This window comes from Scyliorhinus canicula, chromosome 14, assembly GCF_902713615.1.
Source record: "Scyliorhinus canicula chromosome 14, sScyCan1.1, whole genome shotgun sequence".
In the NCBI taxonomy this organism is placed as follows: domain Eukaryota; kingdom Metazoa; phylum Chordata; class Chondrichthyes; order Carcharhiniformes; family Scyliorhinidae; genus Scyliorhinus; species Scyliorhinus canicula.
Window position 1 is genome coordinate 100,029,609 of NC_052159.1, and position 19,061 is coordinate 100,048,669.

A 19,061-nucleotide genomic window follows, 5' to 3' on the forward strand; every position below is an offset into this window, starting at 1 on the left:
ACCTGCTGAACCTTCATGCTTGCCATCAGCAACTGGTGTACAAGGACACCCAGGTCTTGTTGCACATTCCCCTCTCCTAATGTATGACCATAAGACCATAAGACAGAGGAGCAGAATTAGGCTACTCGGCCCATTGAGTCTGCTCCGCCATTCAATCATGGCTGTTATTTTCCCATCCCCATTCTCCTGCCTTCTCTCCATAGCCCCTGATCCAATTATTAATCAAGAACCTATCTATCTCTGTCTTAAAGACACTCAGTGATTTGGCCTCCACAGCCCTCTGTGGCAAAGAGTTCCACAGATTCACACCTTTGGCTGAAGAAATTCCTCCTCATCTCTGTTTTAAAGGATTGTCCCTTTAGTCTGAGATGGTGTCCTCTGGTTCTAGTTTCTTCTACAAGTGGAAACATCCTCTCCATGTCCACTCTATCCAGGCCTCGCAGTACCCTGTAAGTTTCAATGAGATCCTCCCTCATCTTTCTAAACTCCAACGAGTACAGACCCAGAGTCCTCAACTGTTCTTCCGACAAGTTCTTCATTCCAGGGATCATTCTTTTGAACCTCCTCTGGACCCTTTCCAATGCCAGCACATCCTTCCTTAGATACGGGCCCAAACTATTCCGGTAATAAACTGTCATCCCGATTTTGCTACCAAAGTGGATAACCTCCCATTTATCCAAATTACACTGCAACTGCCTACTCACTCAACTTTCCAAATCACACTGAAGGATCCCTGCATCTTCCTCACAGCTCACCGTACCACCTAGCTTTGACAACTGCAAATTTGGAGATATTACATTTCATTCCCTCATCTAAATCATTAATATATATTGTGAATAGCTGAAGTTCCAGCGCCGATCCCTACGTTACCCCACTAGTCACTGCCTGCCATTTAGAAAAAGATCCATTTATTCCTGCGTTTTGTTTCCTGCCAACCAGTTCTTTTATCCATCTCAATACATTACCCCTAATCCCATGTGCTTTTAATTTTACACATTAATCTCTTATATGGGGCTTTGCCGAAGAATTCCAGTAGATTTGTCAAGCATGATTTCCCTTTCATGGATCCATTCTGACTCTTCACAATCCTGCCACTGTTTTCCAAATGCTCTGCTCCAGAATCTTTGATCATTTTCCCCACTGCCGACATCAGACCAACTGGTCTATAATTCCCTGTTTTCTCCCTACCTCCCTTTTTAAACATTATCTCCCCTCCAATCTGTAGGAACTGTTCCAGAGTCTATCGAATCTTGAAAGATGACCACCAATGCATCCATTGTTTCTAGGGCTACTTCCTTAAGTACTCTGGGATGTAGATTACATCTTTTACCTCAATGTCATCTTCCCGCACTATGCCTGTATCTCTTGATGTCATTAGTATCTCAAAATCTATAGACCTTTAGCATGAATTTATTACTGTCTGAGCGTCCATATACCTCCCAGGAGATATCCAAAGATTCACCACCTTCTGAATGAAGAAATTCCTCCTCATCCCAATCCTAAATGATCTACCTCTTATCCTGTGACTATGTCCACTGGTTCTAGACCTAGAAACAGAGAAGACAATCCTTCCAGAAATTACCGTTGAATCCTGTATTTTGTACACTTCAACGGGAGCACCTCTCATTCTAGAGAATACAGACACAGACTTCTCAATATTTCCTCAAATGGCAATCCTGCCATCCCTGGGATTAGTCTTGTGAACCTCTGCTGTACTCCCTCCATGGCCAGCATATCCTTCATTCAGTGATGAGACCAAAACTGTACACAGTATTCCAGTTTACCAAGGCTCTATACAACTGCAGCAAGACTTCCTTACTCCTGTACTCAAATCCACTTGCAATAAAGGCTAAAATACTATTTGCCTTCCTACTTGCTTGTTACACCAGGATATTAGCTTTCAGTTACTTATGTACAAGAACATCCACATCTCTTTGCACATCAACACTTCCCAATCTCTCCCCATTTAAGAATTACTCTGTGGTGAACGTATTATAGTAACCATTCACCACTGTAACCATCAAATTGTATCACGCTGTTGCCCATGTGGGCTCCACCTTACATAGTGCAGAAGGTGGCCATTCAGCCCATCAAGTCTGCACCGACCCACTTAAACCCTCACTTGCACCCTATCCCCATAACCCAAAACCCCTCATAAACGTTTTGGATACTAAGGACAATTTAGCATGGCCAAACTACCTAATCTGCATGTCTTTGGACTGTGGGAGGAAACCGGAGCACCGGGAGGAAACCCATGCAGACACAGGGAGAACATGCAGACTCCGCACAGACAGTGACCCAGCGGGGAATTGAACCTGGGACCCTGGCGCTGTGAAGCCACAATACTATCCACTGTGCTACCGAGCTGCCCCATGGACCATTGTACTGTACTACACCATTGTATCATGTTGATGCCCTTGTGGGCTCTGTCCCTGGCTCCGCTCCCTTGAGGGGAGGTATAAGAGCAGCTCCGCTGTAGGCAGCCCTCATAGCAGAGCAGTCACAGGCAGGCACTGTTCTAGTTGATTAAAGCCTCTGTTCACTTGTATTCTCTGTCTCGAGTGAATTGATGGTCGCATCATTGATGGTAGGCATCAGGGGAGAGAGGCAAACTGAACTCCTTTTTTTGTCACGCCATCTGTCCATAAGCAGAGGTGTTTCATTTTTGAAATAGCTATGGCGTGTTTCCCCAAACTCCCGTCAAATTTGTAAATGTCAATTTGGAACAAACTCTCTTTACGGTTAAATCAGACATTCAAACCTGGGGCATGCCCATTGCAACTACATACACACACAAGTGCATAAGAAGGAAATAGCTAAGAAAAGGGCTCACAACTGGAAAAGACTTGAATAAAGAAACAAAATTATGGATATTAATTTATGTGAATATCAGAGTCCAGTGAGAATTCTTCACACAGGCACTAAGGTTGAGGTGGGTTCAGCAAGCCAAAGGCAGGAGTTTCTGATCTTCCTTTAAGTTGGTAATGATGCAGCAAAATAATGTTTCTATCAGAGATTTAGTCAATTCTACAGGTCATGGCAGGAATCTTCCGGAGAAGCAGGCTTCGACATTGCTTCGACTTGAGACTGTTCTTTTTTATCAGCCTGGAGTCCTGCTTTGGTGTTGACAGGTTGAATGTTAACAGCAGATTGTCCTGAGAGTGCAGGAATGTAACAATAAAACTTTCCAAAGGCCAAAGGAGCATAGGTCATGTGATGTTGCCCATTGGTGATTCAGTTTCAGGTTAACAACCTGTTGCAATGTCTCTGGCCAAAATCCATTGTTCGCTCGGAGATAGATGGTGGCTATTACACTTCCACAAGTATAACAGGATTTGATGGCTCCCTCTTGAAATGAAAAAATGAAAATCGCTTATTGCCACAAGTAGGCTTCAAATGAAGTTACTGTGAAAAGCCCCTAGTCGCCACATGCTGGCGCCTGTTCGGGAGGCTGTAGGGGAATCGGACTGTGTTTCTGGCCTGCCTTGGTCTGCTTTCAAAGCCAGCGATTTAGCCCTGTGCTAAACAGCCCCTATTATAGGTTTGTTATAGGTTCAGGCTGGCGAGTCAGATCTGTTAAGAATCCAGCTGATGTTAAATGTTAGGGTATTCTAAATCCCACAAGGGAAACTTGAAATGCCAGTTCTTAACAGTATTTTTTGCAATTTGGTATAATGTAAGGAAAGATGTGAAGACCAGTGAGGAGTGTTCTAGTCTTCTTATAGGAATTAAGCAAAATAAATGTTAACTAAACAGTAGAGCACACAATAAGGCAACTAAAACATACACTTGAATATACCAATGGCAGTAGACAATATATGGGGAAAGAGGTCTTTTTTTGGATGGCAGCTGGTGACTAGTGGCATTCCGCATGGATCAGTGTTGGACCCAGCTATTCACGATATACATTAATGATCTGGAAGAAGAAACTGAGGCCATTGTTGCTAAGTTTGAAGATGATACAAAGATACGTAGAGGGAGAGGTTGTGTTTAGTGAGCAGGGAGGCGGCAGAAGGACCTGGACAGACTAGGAGAGTAGGCAAAGAAATGGTAGATGGAATACAATGTGGAAATGTGTGAGGCTATGCACTTTGGGCGGAAGAATAGAGGCATAGACTAGTTTCTAATGGAAACTTGCTTCGGAAATCAGAAGCACAAAGGGACTCAGGAGTCCTAGTTCAGGACACTCTTAATGTTAACATGCAGGTTCAGTTGGCAAAAGCAATGTAAGCATTCATGTCGAGAGGGCTAGAATACAAGAGTAGGGATGTACTGTTTAGGCTGTATAAGATTCTTGTCAGAGCACATTTGGAATATAGTGAGCAGTTTTGGGCCCCATATCTAAGAAAGGATGTGCTGGCCTTGGAGAGGGTCCAGAGGAGGATCACAAGAATAATCCCTGGAATGAAGGGATTGACATATGAGGAGCAGTTGAGGACTCTGGATCTGTACTCATTGGAGTTTAGAAGGATGAGGGAGGATCTCATTGAAACTTACAGAATCTTGACAGGCCAGGATAGAGTGGATATGGAGAGGATCTTTCCACTGGGAAGAGAAACTAGAACCCGAGGGCACAGCCTAAGACTGAAGGGATAATCCTTTAAAACAGAGATGAGGAGGAATTTCTTCAACCAAAGGATGGTAAATCTGAGGAACTTAATGCCGCAGAAGACTGTGGAGGCTAAGTCACTGAGTGTCTTTAAGACATAGATAGGTTCCTGATTAATAAGGGGATCAAGTTTATGGAGAGAGGCAAGAGAATGGGTGTGAGAAACATATTAGCCATGATTAAATGGTGAAGCAGACTCGATGGACCAAATGGCCTATTTCTGCTCCTATATTTTATGGTCTTATAAACCTTATATGGACTACTTCCAACATATATACATCTTTCCTTAATTAAGGGAACAATATTGAACACAGTACTCCAGATGTGGTCTCACCAATGACCTGTCTATATGAAGCATAACCTCCTCACTTTTGTATTTAATTCCTCTTCAGTAATTTGTTTTCCTAATTATTTGCTGTACCTGTTCATTATGCTTTTATAGTCATGCACTAGGACACCCAGATCCCTCTGCATCTCAGAGGTCTGCAATCTCTCACCATTTAGATCATATGAATACTTTTTTTCCTCCTTCCAAAATGGACAATTTCACATTCTTTCCACAAAATACTCCAGCTAGATCTTTACCCACTTACTTCACCAATCTATATCCTTTTGTCCTCTTCACAACTTATTCTCTATTTCCCTTTAGTGAGCCAATATTCAATCCATCCCAATATGTTATCCCCAACACCATGAGCCTTTATTTGCCACTTATCAAATGCCTTCTGAAAATCTAGCACAGTACATTCGCTTTATCCATCTTACGCATAAATAAATTGAATAAGTTGGTTAAACATAATTTCCCTCTCATAAAACTATGCTGACTCCATTGATTACCTCAAGTTTTTCTAGGTGTCATCCTGTTACATCTTTGATAAGTGTTTTGAACATTTCCTGGATGACGGGTGGAGGGAGACTGCAGAACACTGCAGTACAGAGAGATTTGGGTGTCCTTATATGTTAATCAAAAACGTTAACATTTAGGATGCTGCAAGTAATTAGGAAATCAAATGGGATGCTGGTCTTTATCGCAAGCTGGTGGGATGTTAAAGTCGGAAAGTCTTGATGCAGCTGGACAATGAAATTCATGCAACAGTACCTGGAGTATTGTTTATACTTTTGATGTCCTTACTTAACGAGTGATATATTTGCATTGGATGCCATTTAAAGAATGTATACATGGCTGATTCCTGGGATGAGGGGATCTTTTATGAGGAAAGGTTGAGTAGGTCCAGTCTGGTTGGAGTTTAGAAGGATGAGAGATTAAATTATTGACACATAAGATTCTGAGGATGCCTGAGAGGCATACTGGGAGGATAGTTTCTCTCATGGGGGAATCTATAAACATGGGCACATTTTAAAAATCAGAGACGCAATTTCCCCGACCACCGTCCCACCAGAATCGGGATGGAACATTGCCATTAGATCCCACGAGAGGGGCAGCACAGTGGTTAGCACTGTTGCTTCACATCGCCAGGGACCCGGGTTCTATTCCCAGCTTGGGTCACCATCTGTGTGAAGTCTTCACGTTCTCCCCGTGTCTGGGGGTTTCTCCGGTTTCCTCCCACAGTCCAAAGATGTGCAGGTTAGTTGGATTGGCCATGATAAATTGCCCCGTAGCGTCCAAATGTTAGGTGGGGTTTAACATCTAAATGTTAGGTGTGGTCTTAGATAGGGTACTCTTTCAGGGGCTGGTGTAGAATCGATGGGCCGACTGGCCTCCTTCTGCACTACAAACTCTGTGATTCTATGATGCCGGGATTCCTGTCGGTCATTTTGTCCCATTAGATCACTGTCAGGGCGCCCAGGTGGGCACTGTCAGGCTGGCAGGAGCACTGCCAGGATGCCAGGCTGGCAGTGCCAAGGTGCTTTCCTAATTACTTGCTATACCTGTATAACTAGCCTTTTGTCATCCATCCACAAGGGCACCTGGATCCCTTTGAACATCAGAGGTCTGTAATCTCTCACTATTTAAAGAAGAATATTTTTATTCTTCCCGTCCAAATGGAGAATTTCACATTTGGCTACATTGCACCCCATTTCCAAATCGTCTCTCACTCGTTTAACCTATTTATATCCCTTTGTCGCCTCCTTACATCCTTTTCACAATTTACTTTCCCACCTATCTTTGTGTCGTCAGAAAATTTAACAACCATATCTTCAGTCCCTTCATCCAAGTAATTTATATAAATTGTAAAAAGGTGAGGTTCCAGGACTGATCTTTGTGGCACACCACTCGTCATGCCAACTAGACAAATACACATTTATGCCAACCCGATAGCTCACCAATCTTCAATCCATGCCAAAATGTTACCCCTTACACCATGAACTTTTATTTTCCACACTAACCTTTGATGTGGCATGTAATAACCTCCACAAGGCCCATGTGGAAACTCTAATTGGTCTGCCTGTGGGGCTCGTGCAATATGTGCTTCCCCGGTAATGGGCAGAGGCCGCCCAGCTGAGGCTCATAAGATTGAGCATAAAGGCCAGCCTAAGCAGGGACCGAGATGTTGCTTGGCCCAACGGGGACTGTGAAGTGTAAATAGTTACTGCCATGGGAAGACTTTATGTCGTGTTAAATAAATCCTTTGTTATACCTACCTCTGGCTTCCAGATCATTAAATGGCACCTTACCATAAGTGTTTTCTCATGGGGTCATTCGCCTTTGGAATTCACAGAGAGCAGTGAAGTCTAGTTCATTAAATGTATTCAAGGCTGCGTTTGATCAGAAAAAGAGTTGAGGATTTTGGGAGAGAGTCAGAAAAGTCTGAGGAACTGAGGCCACATAAGACCAGCCATGATCTGATTGACTGGTGGAACAGGCTCAATGACCAAATGGCTTGTTTCCTACTGTCATTTCTTACGATTTTTCGCCATGAGCCTCCATGGGGTCCATAGCAAGTGTTGAGGACTCCCAGTGCTACTCCCTTTCCACTCTGAACAACTATGTCACCACCTCTCGTCCATTTGTCCAGTCAATGTTACCAGACATACCCTTGGATGGTGGTGGAAGAATCTGGTACATTGATCCTCATAAGGATGAACATGATTTAAAAATGTCAGTATGCCTTTTCTTTTGATGTACCAAATTACTGTATTTCACCGGAATAATTTCTCCTTATTTCTGTGTTATTTATAATAATTTTCTTTAAATTCAGGAGCTCCAGTTGTGACCCCGCGTCCGAATCCAACACCAACACCAGGTCCGAATCCAACACCAGCACCAGGCCCGAATCCAACACCAGGCCCGAATCCAACACCAGCAGCAGGCCCGAATCCAACTCAGCAACCACCGCCCTGTGACCCAACCTTGTTCGCGGATGCTGCCATTGCAACAAATAACGATATTCTTTTGTTCAAGAATGGGTAAAAATACACTTCTTAAAACCCCTTTTAGTTTTATAGAACAGAATTTTGAGCCTGCGTTAGCCATCAGCACAAACAACAACGCAGGCCCAAAGTCAAGAAACAACATTCTCACCAGCAAGATGTAGTATCCCGATTTTCCATACCCTCACCTGTGATATAACCAGGTACCCGCCCAAGAAGGTCGGGAACCTTATTTTAATAAAGTATAATATCATTGGCGAGCCATCCCACCATTACTTCCCCATCATTGAATTTTCAAACAGATCTATGAGAACATCGGGGCAGCATAGTGGCGCAGTGTGGTAGCCCTACTGCCTCACGGCGCCGAGGTCCCAGGTTTGATCCTGGCTCTGGGTCACTGTCCATGTGGAGTTTGCACATTCTCCCTGTGTCTGCGTGGGTTTTGCCCCCACAACCCAAAGATGTGCAGGGTAGATGGATTGGCCACTCTAAATTTCCCCTTAATTGGAAAAAATTAACAGGGTACTCTAAATTTTTTTTTTAAATCTCTGAAAACGTGACCCTGGCGACCTCACCTCTGAAAGGGTTATGAGGTCGCCACTACCCACCAGGGAGTTCAATGAAGAGTGGGCACTGGAGAGGAACTGGGGGAACCAGCTAAGTAATTTTTGGGGATGACGTGGCGGGGGGAGGGGGGGGGCTGAGTGCCGGCTGTTTGGGGTGGTGCTGGCGGAGGGCTTTCTGCTTACAGGCCTTTGCAGGCTTCCGTTCTTGTGGTGCTCTTGATGTTTAATGTGCCTGCTGTTTGTGGGGTGGGGCTGGTTACTGCTTTAGTGTCGACTTTGCACATCGAGCGTCAACCTTTCTGGGGTTTAAGTGATGTTTCCTCTGTGGGATTGTCTTTCTGGGATGGCAGCTGGAAGTGAGTGGGAGCATTAAAGTCCAAAGTGTCAGTACAGAGGACGACTGCGAGGTCCCATGATGGGGCTCGGTGACACTCCAGGTTGGATGGGCAATGTGGGGGACTATGACATGGGGTATTGATTAGCTCCATGAGGGCAATAGGACCCAGACACAGAGGGGAAACCGAGGCCAGTCACATTTATCATTCACCCTCAGGCGACAAGGGACAGCTGTAGGGCAATAACAGTGTGGATGCGATTGCCTATGGTCCAGGACACCAGGCCAACAGAGATGTTATCATGGGTGCTGGGTGCACAAGATGGAAGGCTACCCATGAAGCAGGTCAAAGTCAATGATAACGTTGAGTGTAATTTGGAGACTTGATGTAAATCAGATCAGTCTCGCCTGCCACAGAATGATGCTACTTCCCAAATAACATCCCTGACCCTTCCTTAACAAGTCAATTATGCCTGTTAGGTCAGTATTGTAATAGATGATTCTGCCACTGATTTGTGCCCAATAATCACAGCCAGCTGTCCCAGGAGAGGGTTCCCACAGGCATCATTGAGGCCTTCCATACCTGATGGGTACAGCAAGGTCTGGGGTGCTTTGTTAACCCTTTATTCACATTTCAGCTTGATGTTTTAAGTTTCAATTTCTCTTTGTTTTTGTTTAGGGCAGTATCTCTTCAAGGAGTTTCCCTTTTAACTTTGTCCCTCAGTTTGTTTAATTTAGTCTAATCGGTTCGATCAAAATAGTTGGTGCCCACTAGTTAATCCTTTGGGAACTGAGCGCCCAAGCATTGAACTATAAGGCTTGCACTCACTTCTTAATAAGAGAGAGGTGACACAGGTTTAACCCCAATACAAAGGGCAATGGCAACAGAGTTCAGCAAACAACCCTGAAAAGAGAGGTGTTTTGGCTGTGTTTCACCATCCCCAGGAAGACAGCACACAGATCAAGTCAATGTATGAAAGCGCTCTCAGTCCTCACCCTTGGGAGGGTTCTGTGGGTCACTAAGGTAATCCAAGGTAGATACTCATCTGCCACAAGTTAACAGAGGCTCATGTGGAGACATGGCCATTATGTGAGAGAATAAGGGAATAAAGCTCATTGGAAAGGCACTCACGTAAGGGTATGTGCATGGGTGGATGCCCCAAGAGGTGATATGGCGATGGGTCAGGGCATTGACAGGACTCCCCATTGTTCACAGATCTGTCTCCTCCCTACCAGTTCTTGGAGTGTGGGGTTGATGGAGCCAGTGACACTGGCTGTGCTTCTGATTGCAGTGGACCAGGGGACAGGACGTCAATGTGCAGCTGCACATCAACAGGACCAGCACACTGCAGAGGGATGGAAGGGCCTGATGGGTTACCGGGGTAGGACCACACATTAAGGCTGCTCGGAGGACTCACTACCAGGCACAAGTGCAGCTGAGAACAGCATACCTCCGTATAACAGAGAATCAGTGCCAAAAACAACTGCATCTGTTCCGAGAGACAGTGGGCAACCTGTGCCAGATGAGGTCAACTATTGCCTGTGACCCTGAAGGTTACAGCCATACTGACCTTTTAGGCCAATGGTTCTTCTCAGGGCTGCACGAAGGACCCAGTGGCATATCCCAGCCCGCTGCACATAAATAGAAAGAGGTGACTGATGCACCATTTGTGAGGGGACATCGTGACATCAAATTTGACTGGGACTAGGCTGGCAAAGACAACAGAGTCATGCGCTTTGCTCACATGGCTGACCTGCCTCAAGTGCAGGGTCTCATTGGCTGCACGGACATGGTCTGCATTCCCATTGGCAATGGGGTGCCCTTCATGTACACAGAGGATACCTCTCCTTGAATGTGAAGATTGTGAAAAATAGCATCAAGCGCATTATGTAGGTGTGTCCCCATTTCCCAGGGAGTGTCCATGACAGCTCTCAGCTCAGCTCCTGGCTGTCTTCAAGGGAGAGCAGTGGTTGGAAGGATGGCTCCTTGAGGACAGGGGTTGGCCCCTCAGGAAGTGGCTGATGACGCAAGTGAGGAGGGCCCAAACACCTGGTAAGACTCATTACAACGAGACTCATGCATCTACAGGTGCACTTGTGGAGCAGATGATTAGCCTGCTGAAGATATGGTTTAGGTGCCTGGCGTGGTCAGGGGGTGCCCCCAGTACAGCTCCCAGAGGATATTGCACATCATCATGGTGTTCCTGTACCCTCCATAACCTAGCATTACAATGCGGCAGGGAGTTGGCTGAGGAGGAGATGGAGAGCTGCCACATCTCCTCAGAGGTGGTGGAAGTCGAGGAGGGCAGCAAGGGGCAACTCCCAGAGGAGGTTGAGGAAGGATCTAGTGCAATGGCCAGGGCCCAATTGGGACACAGGGTTTGGGGCACCTGACAGCCTTTCACTTTGGGGAGCACTACGACTGAGGAGGTGGACAGGTTGAGGGGTGGACAGACTGAGGAGGGGGGGACAGACTGAGGAGGGGACAGGCTGTGGACAGGGACAGGCTGAGTGGGTGGGGACAGGCTGAGGGAGGGGCAGACTGAAAAGGTGGGCAGAATGAGGAGGGGACAAACTGATGAAGGGACAGGGTGAGCAGGGGACAGACTGAGGAGGTGGGCAGAATGAGGAGGGGACAGACTGATGAGGAGACAGACTGAGGGGGACACACTGAGGGGGGGGTCAGACTGAGGGGGGGGCAGACTGAGGGGGGGGCAGGCTGAGGGGGGACAGACTGAGGGGGGGCAGACTGAGGGGGGTCAGAATCTCACAAGCTTTCAGAGGAAGGCCTCCTCATGCTGAAAGAATGCTCCAGCAGATGAGAAGCCTGTACGTTGGCCTGGCTTGGGGTGGGGGAACGAGGTGGGGGTGGTTGAACAGTGTTACATTAGCATAGTTACAGTGGGGGAGGGGTGGGGGGGGTGGAGCGGGATGAGAGAAAACAAGCACTGAGCTGTCATCATTGCTGAGAGGAGATTGATGTGCTTCCCGCGCAATCATGGGGGTTGGTTGTGCATGCTGCAATGTAATAAGAGCCGGAAGGCACTGTAACAGTGCACAACATGATTTTTTATGCATGAAATGTTCTAACATCGGTGGTTAACATCTAACCATGCCTAAACTCACCTGTACCCATGATATGGCTATAATGTCTTAGTCTTCTGGGCCCTACCATTACATCCAGGCATCTCCCCACAGTCCGCAGTGGACGATGAGACGGTCTATTGGCTGCCACACTATGATGCCTCAGAAGGCCTTGGCAAGAATCTCCTGGAGGGCCGGGACTTTGAGAGACCGGGCCTGCTTTCGGGCAGCATGAGTGTTGTAGTGTTACCCTTCTCAGTGTGCAGGGCTGGATGTGTGCCAGTTACAGGAAGCAGAGAGTCAGATGGTAGAAGGCTCAGGTCTGTGCACCAGACGATCCTCTTCCCTGTGGGTGCACAGGGGCCTCTGGGCTCTTCCATGGGATGAGGGCCATCTGAGACCCAGAAGCTATGCCATCCTCTGGCGTTGACATTCATGGATGCCCATTAATGCCTGCACCATGCAGTTGATGCCCTGCACCATGCAGCTCATGCCTCCAGCCATGGAGTGCATGATCTGAACCATGGAATGGACACCATTTGCCATGGAGTACATGTCCTGCACCAAGGCCTCCACTGCGAACACACGCTAGGGTGTTGGCCTCATTGCCTCGGAGTGACGACATAATCTCCTCAGACTGAAGGTGATGGGACTTCTCCAGCCAGCCTTGAAGTCTGAGGAGGGATGCTGTTATCCCTTCATGATACTCATGACTCTGCCTTTGCAGTTCCAGCAGCTCTGGAACCACAGAGCCCATGGACATGTCATCTGACTGGGGCTCAGCATAGTCCTGGGCTCTGGCATTACTCTGAATGCCATATATCTGGGACATCCTTGCCTCTGCCTGCTGTGGATCATCATTAGTAAGGTGCTCATCAGTGAGTGACCCAGAAGGTTGACTACTAATGATTCCCACCAAGGTGCGAGTATCTGTACTAATGAAAGGTGCGGTGACAACTGTGATGCTTCTTCAATGCTCGTGTCCGAGATGGTTTGCTCAGAGCTGTATAGGTTTGTGGTCTTCAAAGGTTGAGAGAATGGGCCAGACTTGTCGATTGCTTGACCTGCAAGGGAAGCGAGATGGCATTAGTGCGTGACAGGGGCATAACGATAGCATAAGGATGAACTTATCGAGGCTGCGCATAGATGGATGTGTTGAGGGTTCTTACTTTTGTCTCATGCCCCACCACCCCCCCTCGCCCTCAGCACATGTAAGGTCCTGGTCCTCGCTGGCCAGCTCAAGGGCTGGGATGTGGGTGTCGCTGGTTAGGCCAGCATTCATTGCCCATCCCTTGTTGCCCTTCAGAAGGTGGTGGTGAGTTGCCTTCTTGAACTGCTCCAGTGCTTGAGGTGTAGGTACACCCACTATGCTGTTAGGGAGGGAGTTCCAGGAAGTTGACCCAGTGAAAGTGAAGTAACGACAATATATTTCCAAGTCAGGGTGGTGAGTGACTTGGAGGGGGACCTCCAGGTGGTGGAGTTCCCAGATATCTGCTGCTCTTGTCCTTCTAGATCGTAGTGGCCATGGGTTTGGAAGGTGCTGTCTAAGGAACCTTAGTGAGTTACTACAGTGCATCTTGTAGATGGTACACACAGATGCCAATGTTCATAGGTGGTGGGGGGTTTGAACGTTTGTGGAAACAGGAGCAATCAAACGGACTGCTTTATCCTGGGTGGTGTCAAGCTTCTTGAGTATTGTTGGAGCTGCACTCGTTTAGGCAAGTGGAGAATATTCCGTTACAGCCGAACAGTGGGCGCGATTCTCCGCAAATGCGGAGAGTCGTAAAGGCTGCCGTGAAACCGGCCGTGTTTCACGGCAGCCTCCGCGCCCCCTCCCGGGACCCGATTCACCCCCCCCCGGTCGGGGCTAGCATCGCGGCCCCGGGAAGAATGGCAGCGCGGGCTTAGCGAACATTCGCTAAGCCCGGCCGCCAAGACTCACGGCGGCTGACGCGCACGATGGCGTCAGCCGCGCATGCGCGGATTGGACGGCTCCAACCCGCGCATGCACGGATGACGTCATCGCGCATATGCATCAAACCTGCGCATGCGCGGTCCGTCACGCCCCTCAGCCGCCCGTGGTGCGGCCGTGCCAATCGGTGGCATGGTTGTGCAGAATGGCACTTTGCAGCTGTTTTCACGAATGGTGAGAGCAGGTGTGTTGAAATTCGTGAAAACGGCCGTAAAGGCCTGGGAACTCGGCCCATCGACCAGGGGAGAATCGCTGTTCGCCGTAAAAAACGGCGAGCAGCGATTCGTGTCATGGGGTGGCCGTGGGGGGGTGGGGGGGGGGGGAGATAGCAGGAGGTCGGAAAAAATGTCGGGAAGGCCCTCCCGCTATTCTCCCACCCGGCGTGGGGGGCAGAGAATCGTGCCTCTGGCAGCAGCGCACCCCTCCCCGATGAACTCAATGCATTCTATGCTTGGTTCGAGCAGGTAACCAACAATCCGCTGTTGAGTGCCCCAGCAGCCCATAATTCACCCATACGTGATTTGTGCGTTGTAGATGGTGGACAGGCATGGCGGGGTGAGGGGGTTGGGGGTCAGGAGGTGAATTACTTGCCGTAGGATTCCTAGCCTTTGATCTGCCCTGATAGCCACGGTATTAATGTGGTTAGTCCAGTTCAGTTTCTCATTAATGATAACCCCCAGGATGTTGATTGGGGGAATTCAGCGATGCCATTGAATGTCAAGGGCCAGATCCTCTCTTGTAGCAGATGGCCTTGCCTGGCATTTGTGTGGCGCGAATGTAACTTGCCACCTGTCAGCCCACTCCTGGATATTATCCAGATCTTGCTGCATTTCAGAACTCAGCGACCAACTTAAATGAGTATGCCACCACCGTCACAGACTTCATCAGCAAATGTGTGGACGACTGCGTGCCAAAGAAAGCAGTACGTACGTTCCCCAACCGGAAACCATGGCTCAATCGTGAGATTGACTCCCTACTGAAGGACAGATCTGAGGCGTTCAAGACAAACGACCTTGACCTATACAAGAAATCCAGGTACGACCTCCGCAAAGCCATCCGAGATGCCAAGAGAGAATATCAAATCAAGCTAGAGTCACAGACAGACTCTCGGTGGTTGTGGCAAGGACTAAACAACATAACGGGCTACAAAGCGAAGCAGAACAGTATCTCTGACAGCAGCGCACCCCTCCCCGATGAACTCAATGCATTTTATGCTCGGTTCGAGCAGGTAACCAACAATCCGCTGTCGAGTGCCCCAGCATCCTATAATTCATCCATACCCACCATCACAGTTTCCGAAGTCAGATCGGCCTTCCTGAAAGTGAGCCCTCAGAAGGCGACGGGCCCCGACAGGATCCCTGGTCGTGCACTCAAAGCCTGCGCGGACCAGCTGGCAGAGGTATTCGCGGACATCTTTAACCTGTCCCTACTCCACTCCGAGGTCCCCACCTGCTTCAAGAAGACCACCATCACACCGGTACCAAAGAAGAACCAGGCAACATGCCTCAATGACTACCGCCCGGTGGCCCTGACTTCAGTCATAATGAAGTGCTTCGAAGTGCTTTGATCATGAAGCGCATCACCTCCATACTCTCAGAATGCCTTGATCCACTGCAATTCGCATACCATTGCAACCAGTCCACATCAGACCCATATCCCTGGCCCTACACTCATCCCTGGAGCATCTCGATAGCAAGGACTCCTACATCAGACTCCTATTTATTGACTACAGCTCCACCTTCAACACCATAATCCCAGGCAAGCTCATATCAATGCTCCACAACCTAGGACTTGGCTCCCCACTCTGCAACTGGATCCTCGATTTTCTGACCAACAGACCACAATCAGTAAGAATGAACAACAACACCTCCTCCACAATAGTCCTCAGCACCGGGGTCCCGCAAGGCTGCGTACTTAGCCCCCTACTCTGCTCCCTGTACACACACGACTGCATTGCAAAACTTGGTTCCAACTCCATCTACAGGTTTGCTGACGATACGACCATAGTGGGCCGGATCTCGAATAACGACGAGTCAGAATACAGGAGGGAGATGGAGAACCGAGTGGAGTGGTGCAGCGACAACAATCTCTCCCTCAATGCCAGCAAAACTAAAGAGCTGGTCATTGACCTCAGGAAGCAAAGTACTGTACACACCCCTGTCAGCATCAACGGGCCGAGGTGGAGATGGTTAGCAGTTTCAAATTCCTAGGGGTGCACATCTCCAAAAATCTGTCTTGGTCCACCCACGTTGACGGTACCACCAAGAAAGCACAACAGCGCCTATACTTCCTCAGGAAACTAAGGAAATTCGGCATGTCCACATTAACCCTTACCAACTTTTACAGATGCACTATAGAAAGCATCATATCTGGCTGCATCACAGCCTGGTATGGTAACTGCTCGGCCCAGCTCTGCAAGAAACTTCAGAGAGTCGTGAACACTGCCCAGTCCATCACACGAACCTGCCTCCCATCCATTGATTCCGTCTACACCTCTCGCTGTCTGGGAAAAGCGGGTAGCATAATCAAAGACCCCTCCCACCCGGCTTACTCACTCTTCCAACTTCTTCCATCGGGCAGGAGATACAGAAGTCTGAGAACACGCACAAACAGACTCAGAAACAGCTTCTTCCCCGCTGTCACCAGACTCCTAAATGACCCTCTTATGGACTGACCTCATTAACACTACACCCTGTATGCTTCATCCGATGCCAGTGCTTATATAGTTACATTGTATATGTTGTGGTGCCCTATTATGTATTTTCTTTTATTCCCTATTCTTCCCATGTGCTTAATGATCTGTTGAGCTGCTTGCAGAAAAATACTTTTCACTGTACCTCGGTACACGTGACAATAAACAAATCCAATCCATTTGGACATGGACTACTTCATTATCTGAGGAGTCACGAATGGTGCTGAACATTGTGCAATCATATGCAGACATCCCCACTTCTGACCTCATGATGGAAGGGAGGTCACTGATGAAGCAGCTGAAGATGGTTGGGCCCAGGACACTATCCAGAGGAACTCCTGCAGTGATGCCCTGGAGTTCAGATGATTGACCTCCAACCACCACAACCATCTTTCTCTGTGCCAGGTATGACTCCAACCAGCAGAGAATTTTCCTCCTTATGCCCATTGACTCCAGTTTAGCTAGGGCTCCTTGATACCATACTCGGTCAAATGCTGCCTTGATGTCAAGGGCAGTAACTCTCACCTCACCGCTGACATTCAGCTCTTTTGTCCATATTTGAACCAAACCTGTAATGAGGGCCTGACGGAACCCAAACTGAGCATCTGTGAGCAGATTATTGCTGAGTAAGTGTCGCTTGATAACACTATTGATGGCTCCTTCCATCACTTTGCTGATAATGGACATCTTGGGCTTCACTCCAGCCAGCTGTCCCCACTCTCGCTGATTGTGTTTGAGTTTGTCCTACAATGAGACCGATAGGGAGAGTGTAGGCAGGACGCATGCTGGGTCAGATGGTAATGATGCCTGGTATGTGTGGGAGCAGGGACGTGGGGAGGTCCTTTCAGAAATCAGCATTTAAGCCACTCACTGCTTTGAACAAATGGACAAAATGTGGATGGTGTATCTAGAAACTGTCCAAAGTGATCTCAGCATATTGTAGGGCCCCTATTCGCATAATACCTGGCTCACTCTTGAAGGACCAGCAGTGGTTGTGAACAGTGCAAGAATGGGTTGGGAATTGCAGTGGTCTAATATCATGGTTCTTAACTTCCTCTTTCCAGTCATAGAATCTAATATCGACCATCGAGTGGTAATAACACGTTTGACCTTAATTTTAGATGGTATGCAAGTGAAAAGACTGCAAGTAACTGGTAGCAAGCTAAAAATAACAGCTTTGCAACATCTGTCCTGGAATAATCATATTTCCAGCAATAGAGCAGCTCACTATTTGCCTGAAGGATCTTCAACAGATGAAAGTTGTATACCAAGAGTATTAACCTGCTTTTTCACCTTTTCAGATTCTGATGGACTTGTGTATTCCAGCAATTTTGGTTCTCCGTTCAGAATGCTAGCAGTTGAAATTTCCTTTTTTATGTAAAACATATCTTTGCTGAATGAGTTTTCCTAAATGAGGTTACTGAGAAGTCAATGTGATTTTTAAAAAATCTGCATTTATGGGGCAAGACTTCCATGTGCAGCAACGTCATAAAGATATTTAAAAAGAACAGCTAAGATTTTCCACTTGGCCACAATTGTCAACTCGAGAAAATTGTGCTAAGTATTTTTTCAGAAATTTTCATTTTGCTCAAGTTAATTTACATTCAATCAAACAATAAATTCTTTCACGGTCCACTGTAATCTGGCACCGTTTTAGAAACTAGTATATATATATTTTAAATATTCCTTCATATGCTCAGGAGGTGTATAGTGCTGCAGTTTTATTAATAAGCTGAGAGTAAGTTTACCACAGAAAATCACCATTGTTAATCAGAGTGCTGAGTGGATAACTTAATTTTAATGAACTATAATTTGAAAAACTATACAGAACCATTTGTTGGTTACATTTGTGTACAGTGGTCAGCTTATTCACAAATGTAATATTTTTAAAAGTTTACATATTTCTATAATGTATTATTAGTTACTGTCCTTATGCCTAAAGAAAGCTTAATGTTAATGGACTCCTTTGAAGCCCTACAAGTAGGAGCAATTGGCAGAATCTCGCAATGGTACTTAATTCAATTTGGTGACAAGGTCAAGTTTTGAAGGCCATAAGGAATAGGAACAGGAGTCGGTCATTCAGCCCTTCAAGGCTTCTCTGCCATTTAATAGGACCATGGCTGGCCGAATACCATCTAAGTCCACTTTCCTGCTTGATCTCCCTCACCCTTCATGCTCCTGCTGATTAAAAACCTATCAATCGCAGCCTTGAAAATGCTCAACTTTAGAGTGAGGCAGTTTCCAACTCAATGTTTTTAAGATGGTGAAACCTATTAAGAACTCTTCATTTACATTGGGTAAAATTTGCGTTTGGAATTTAATGATTCTTTGTGCTGGTTTGGTCAATTTCAAGTGAATTGCACTGAAAGAAAAGGCTGCATTGTGGAAAATCTAAACATGGTGCTTACAACTTTGCTACACGTAGCAAGCACAGCAATTCGTACCATATAATGATGAATTAAAGCAGATTG

At 47.0% G+C, this 19,061-nt stretch overlaps 1 protein-coding gene across 1 annotated transcript in view; it reads left to right on the plus strand.

The window, feature by feature from the left end:
- LOC119977904 (stromelysin-1-like) overlaps window positions 1-19,061 on the plus strand; it is a 47,648-nt gene that overhangs the window by 15,620 nt on the left and 12,967 nt on the right. The window contains exon 6 of the mRNA XM_038819213.1: window positions 7,771-7,978. Within this exon, the coding sequence (XP_038675141.1) occupies window positions 7,771-7,978 (208 nt within the window). The remainder of the gene's footprint in view (window positions 1-7,770; window positions 7,979-19,061) is intronic.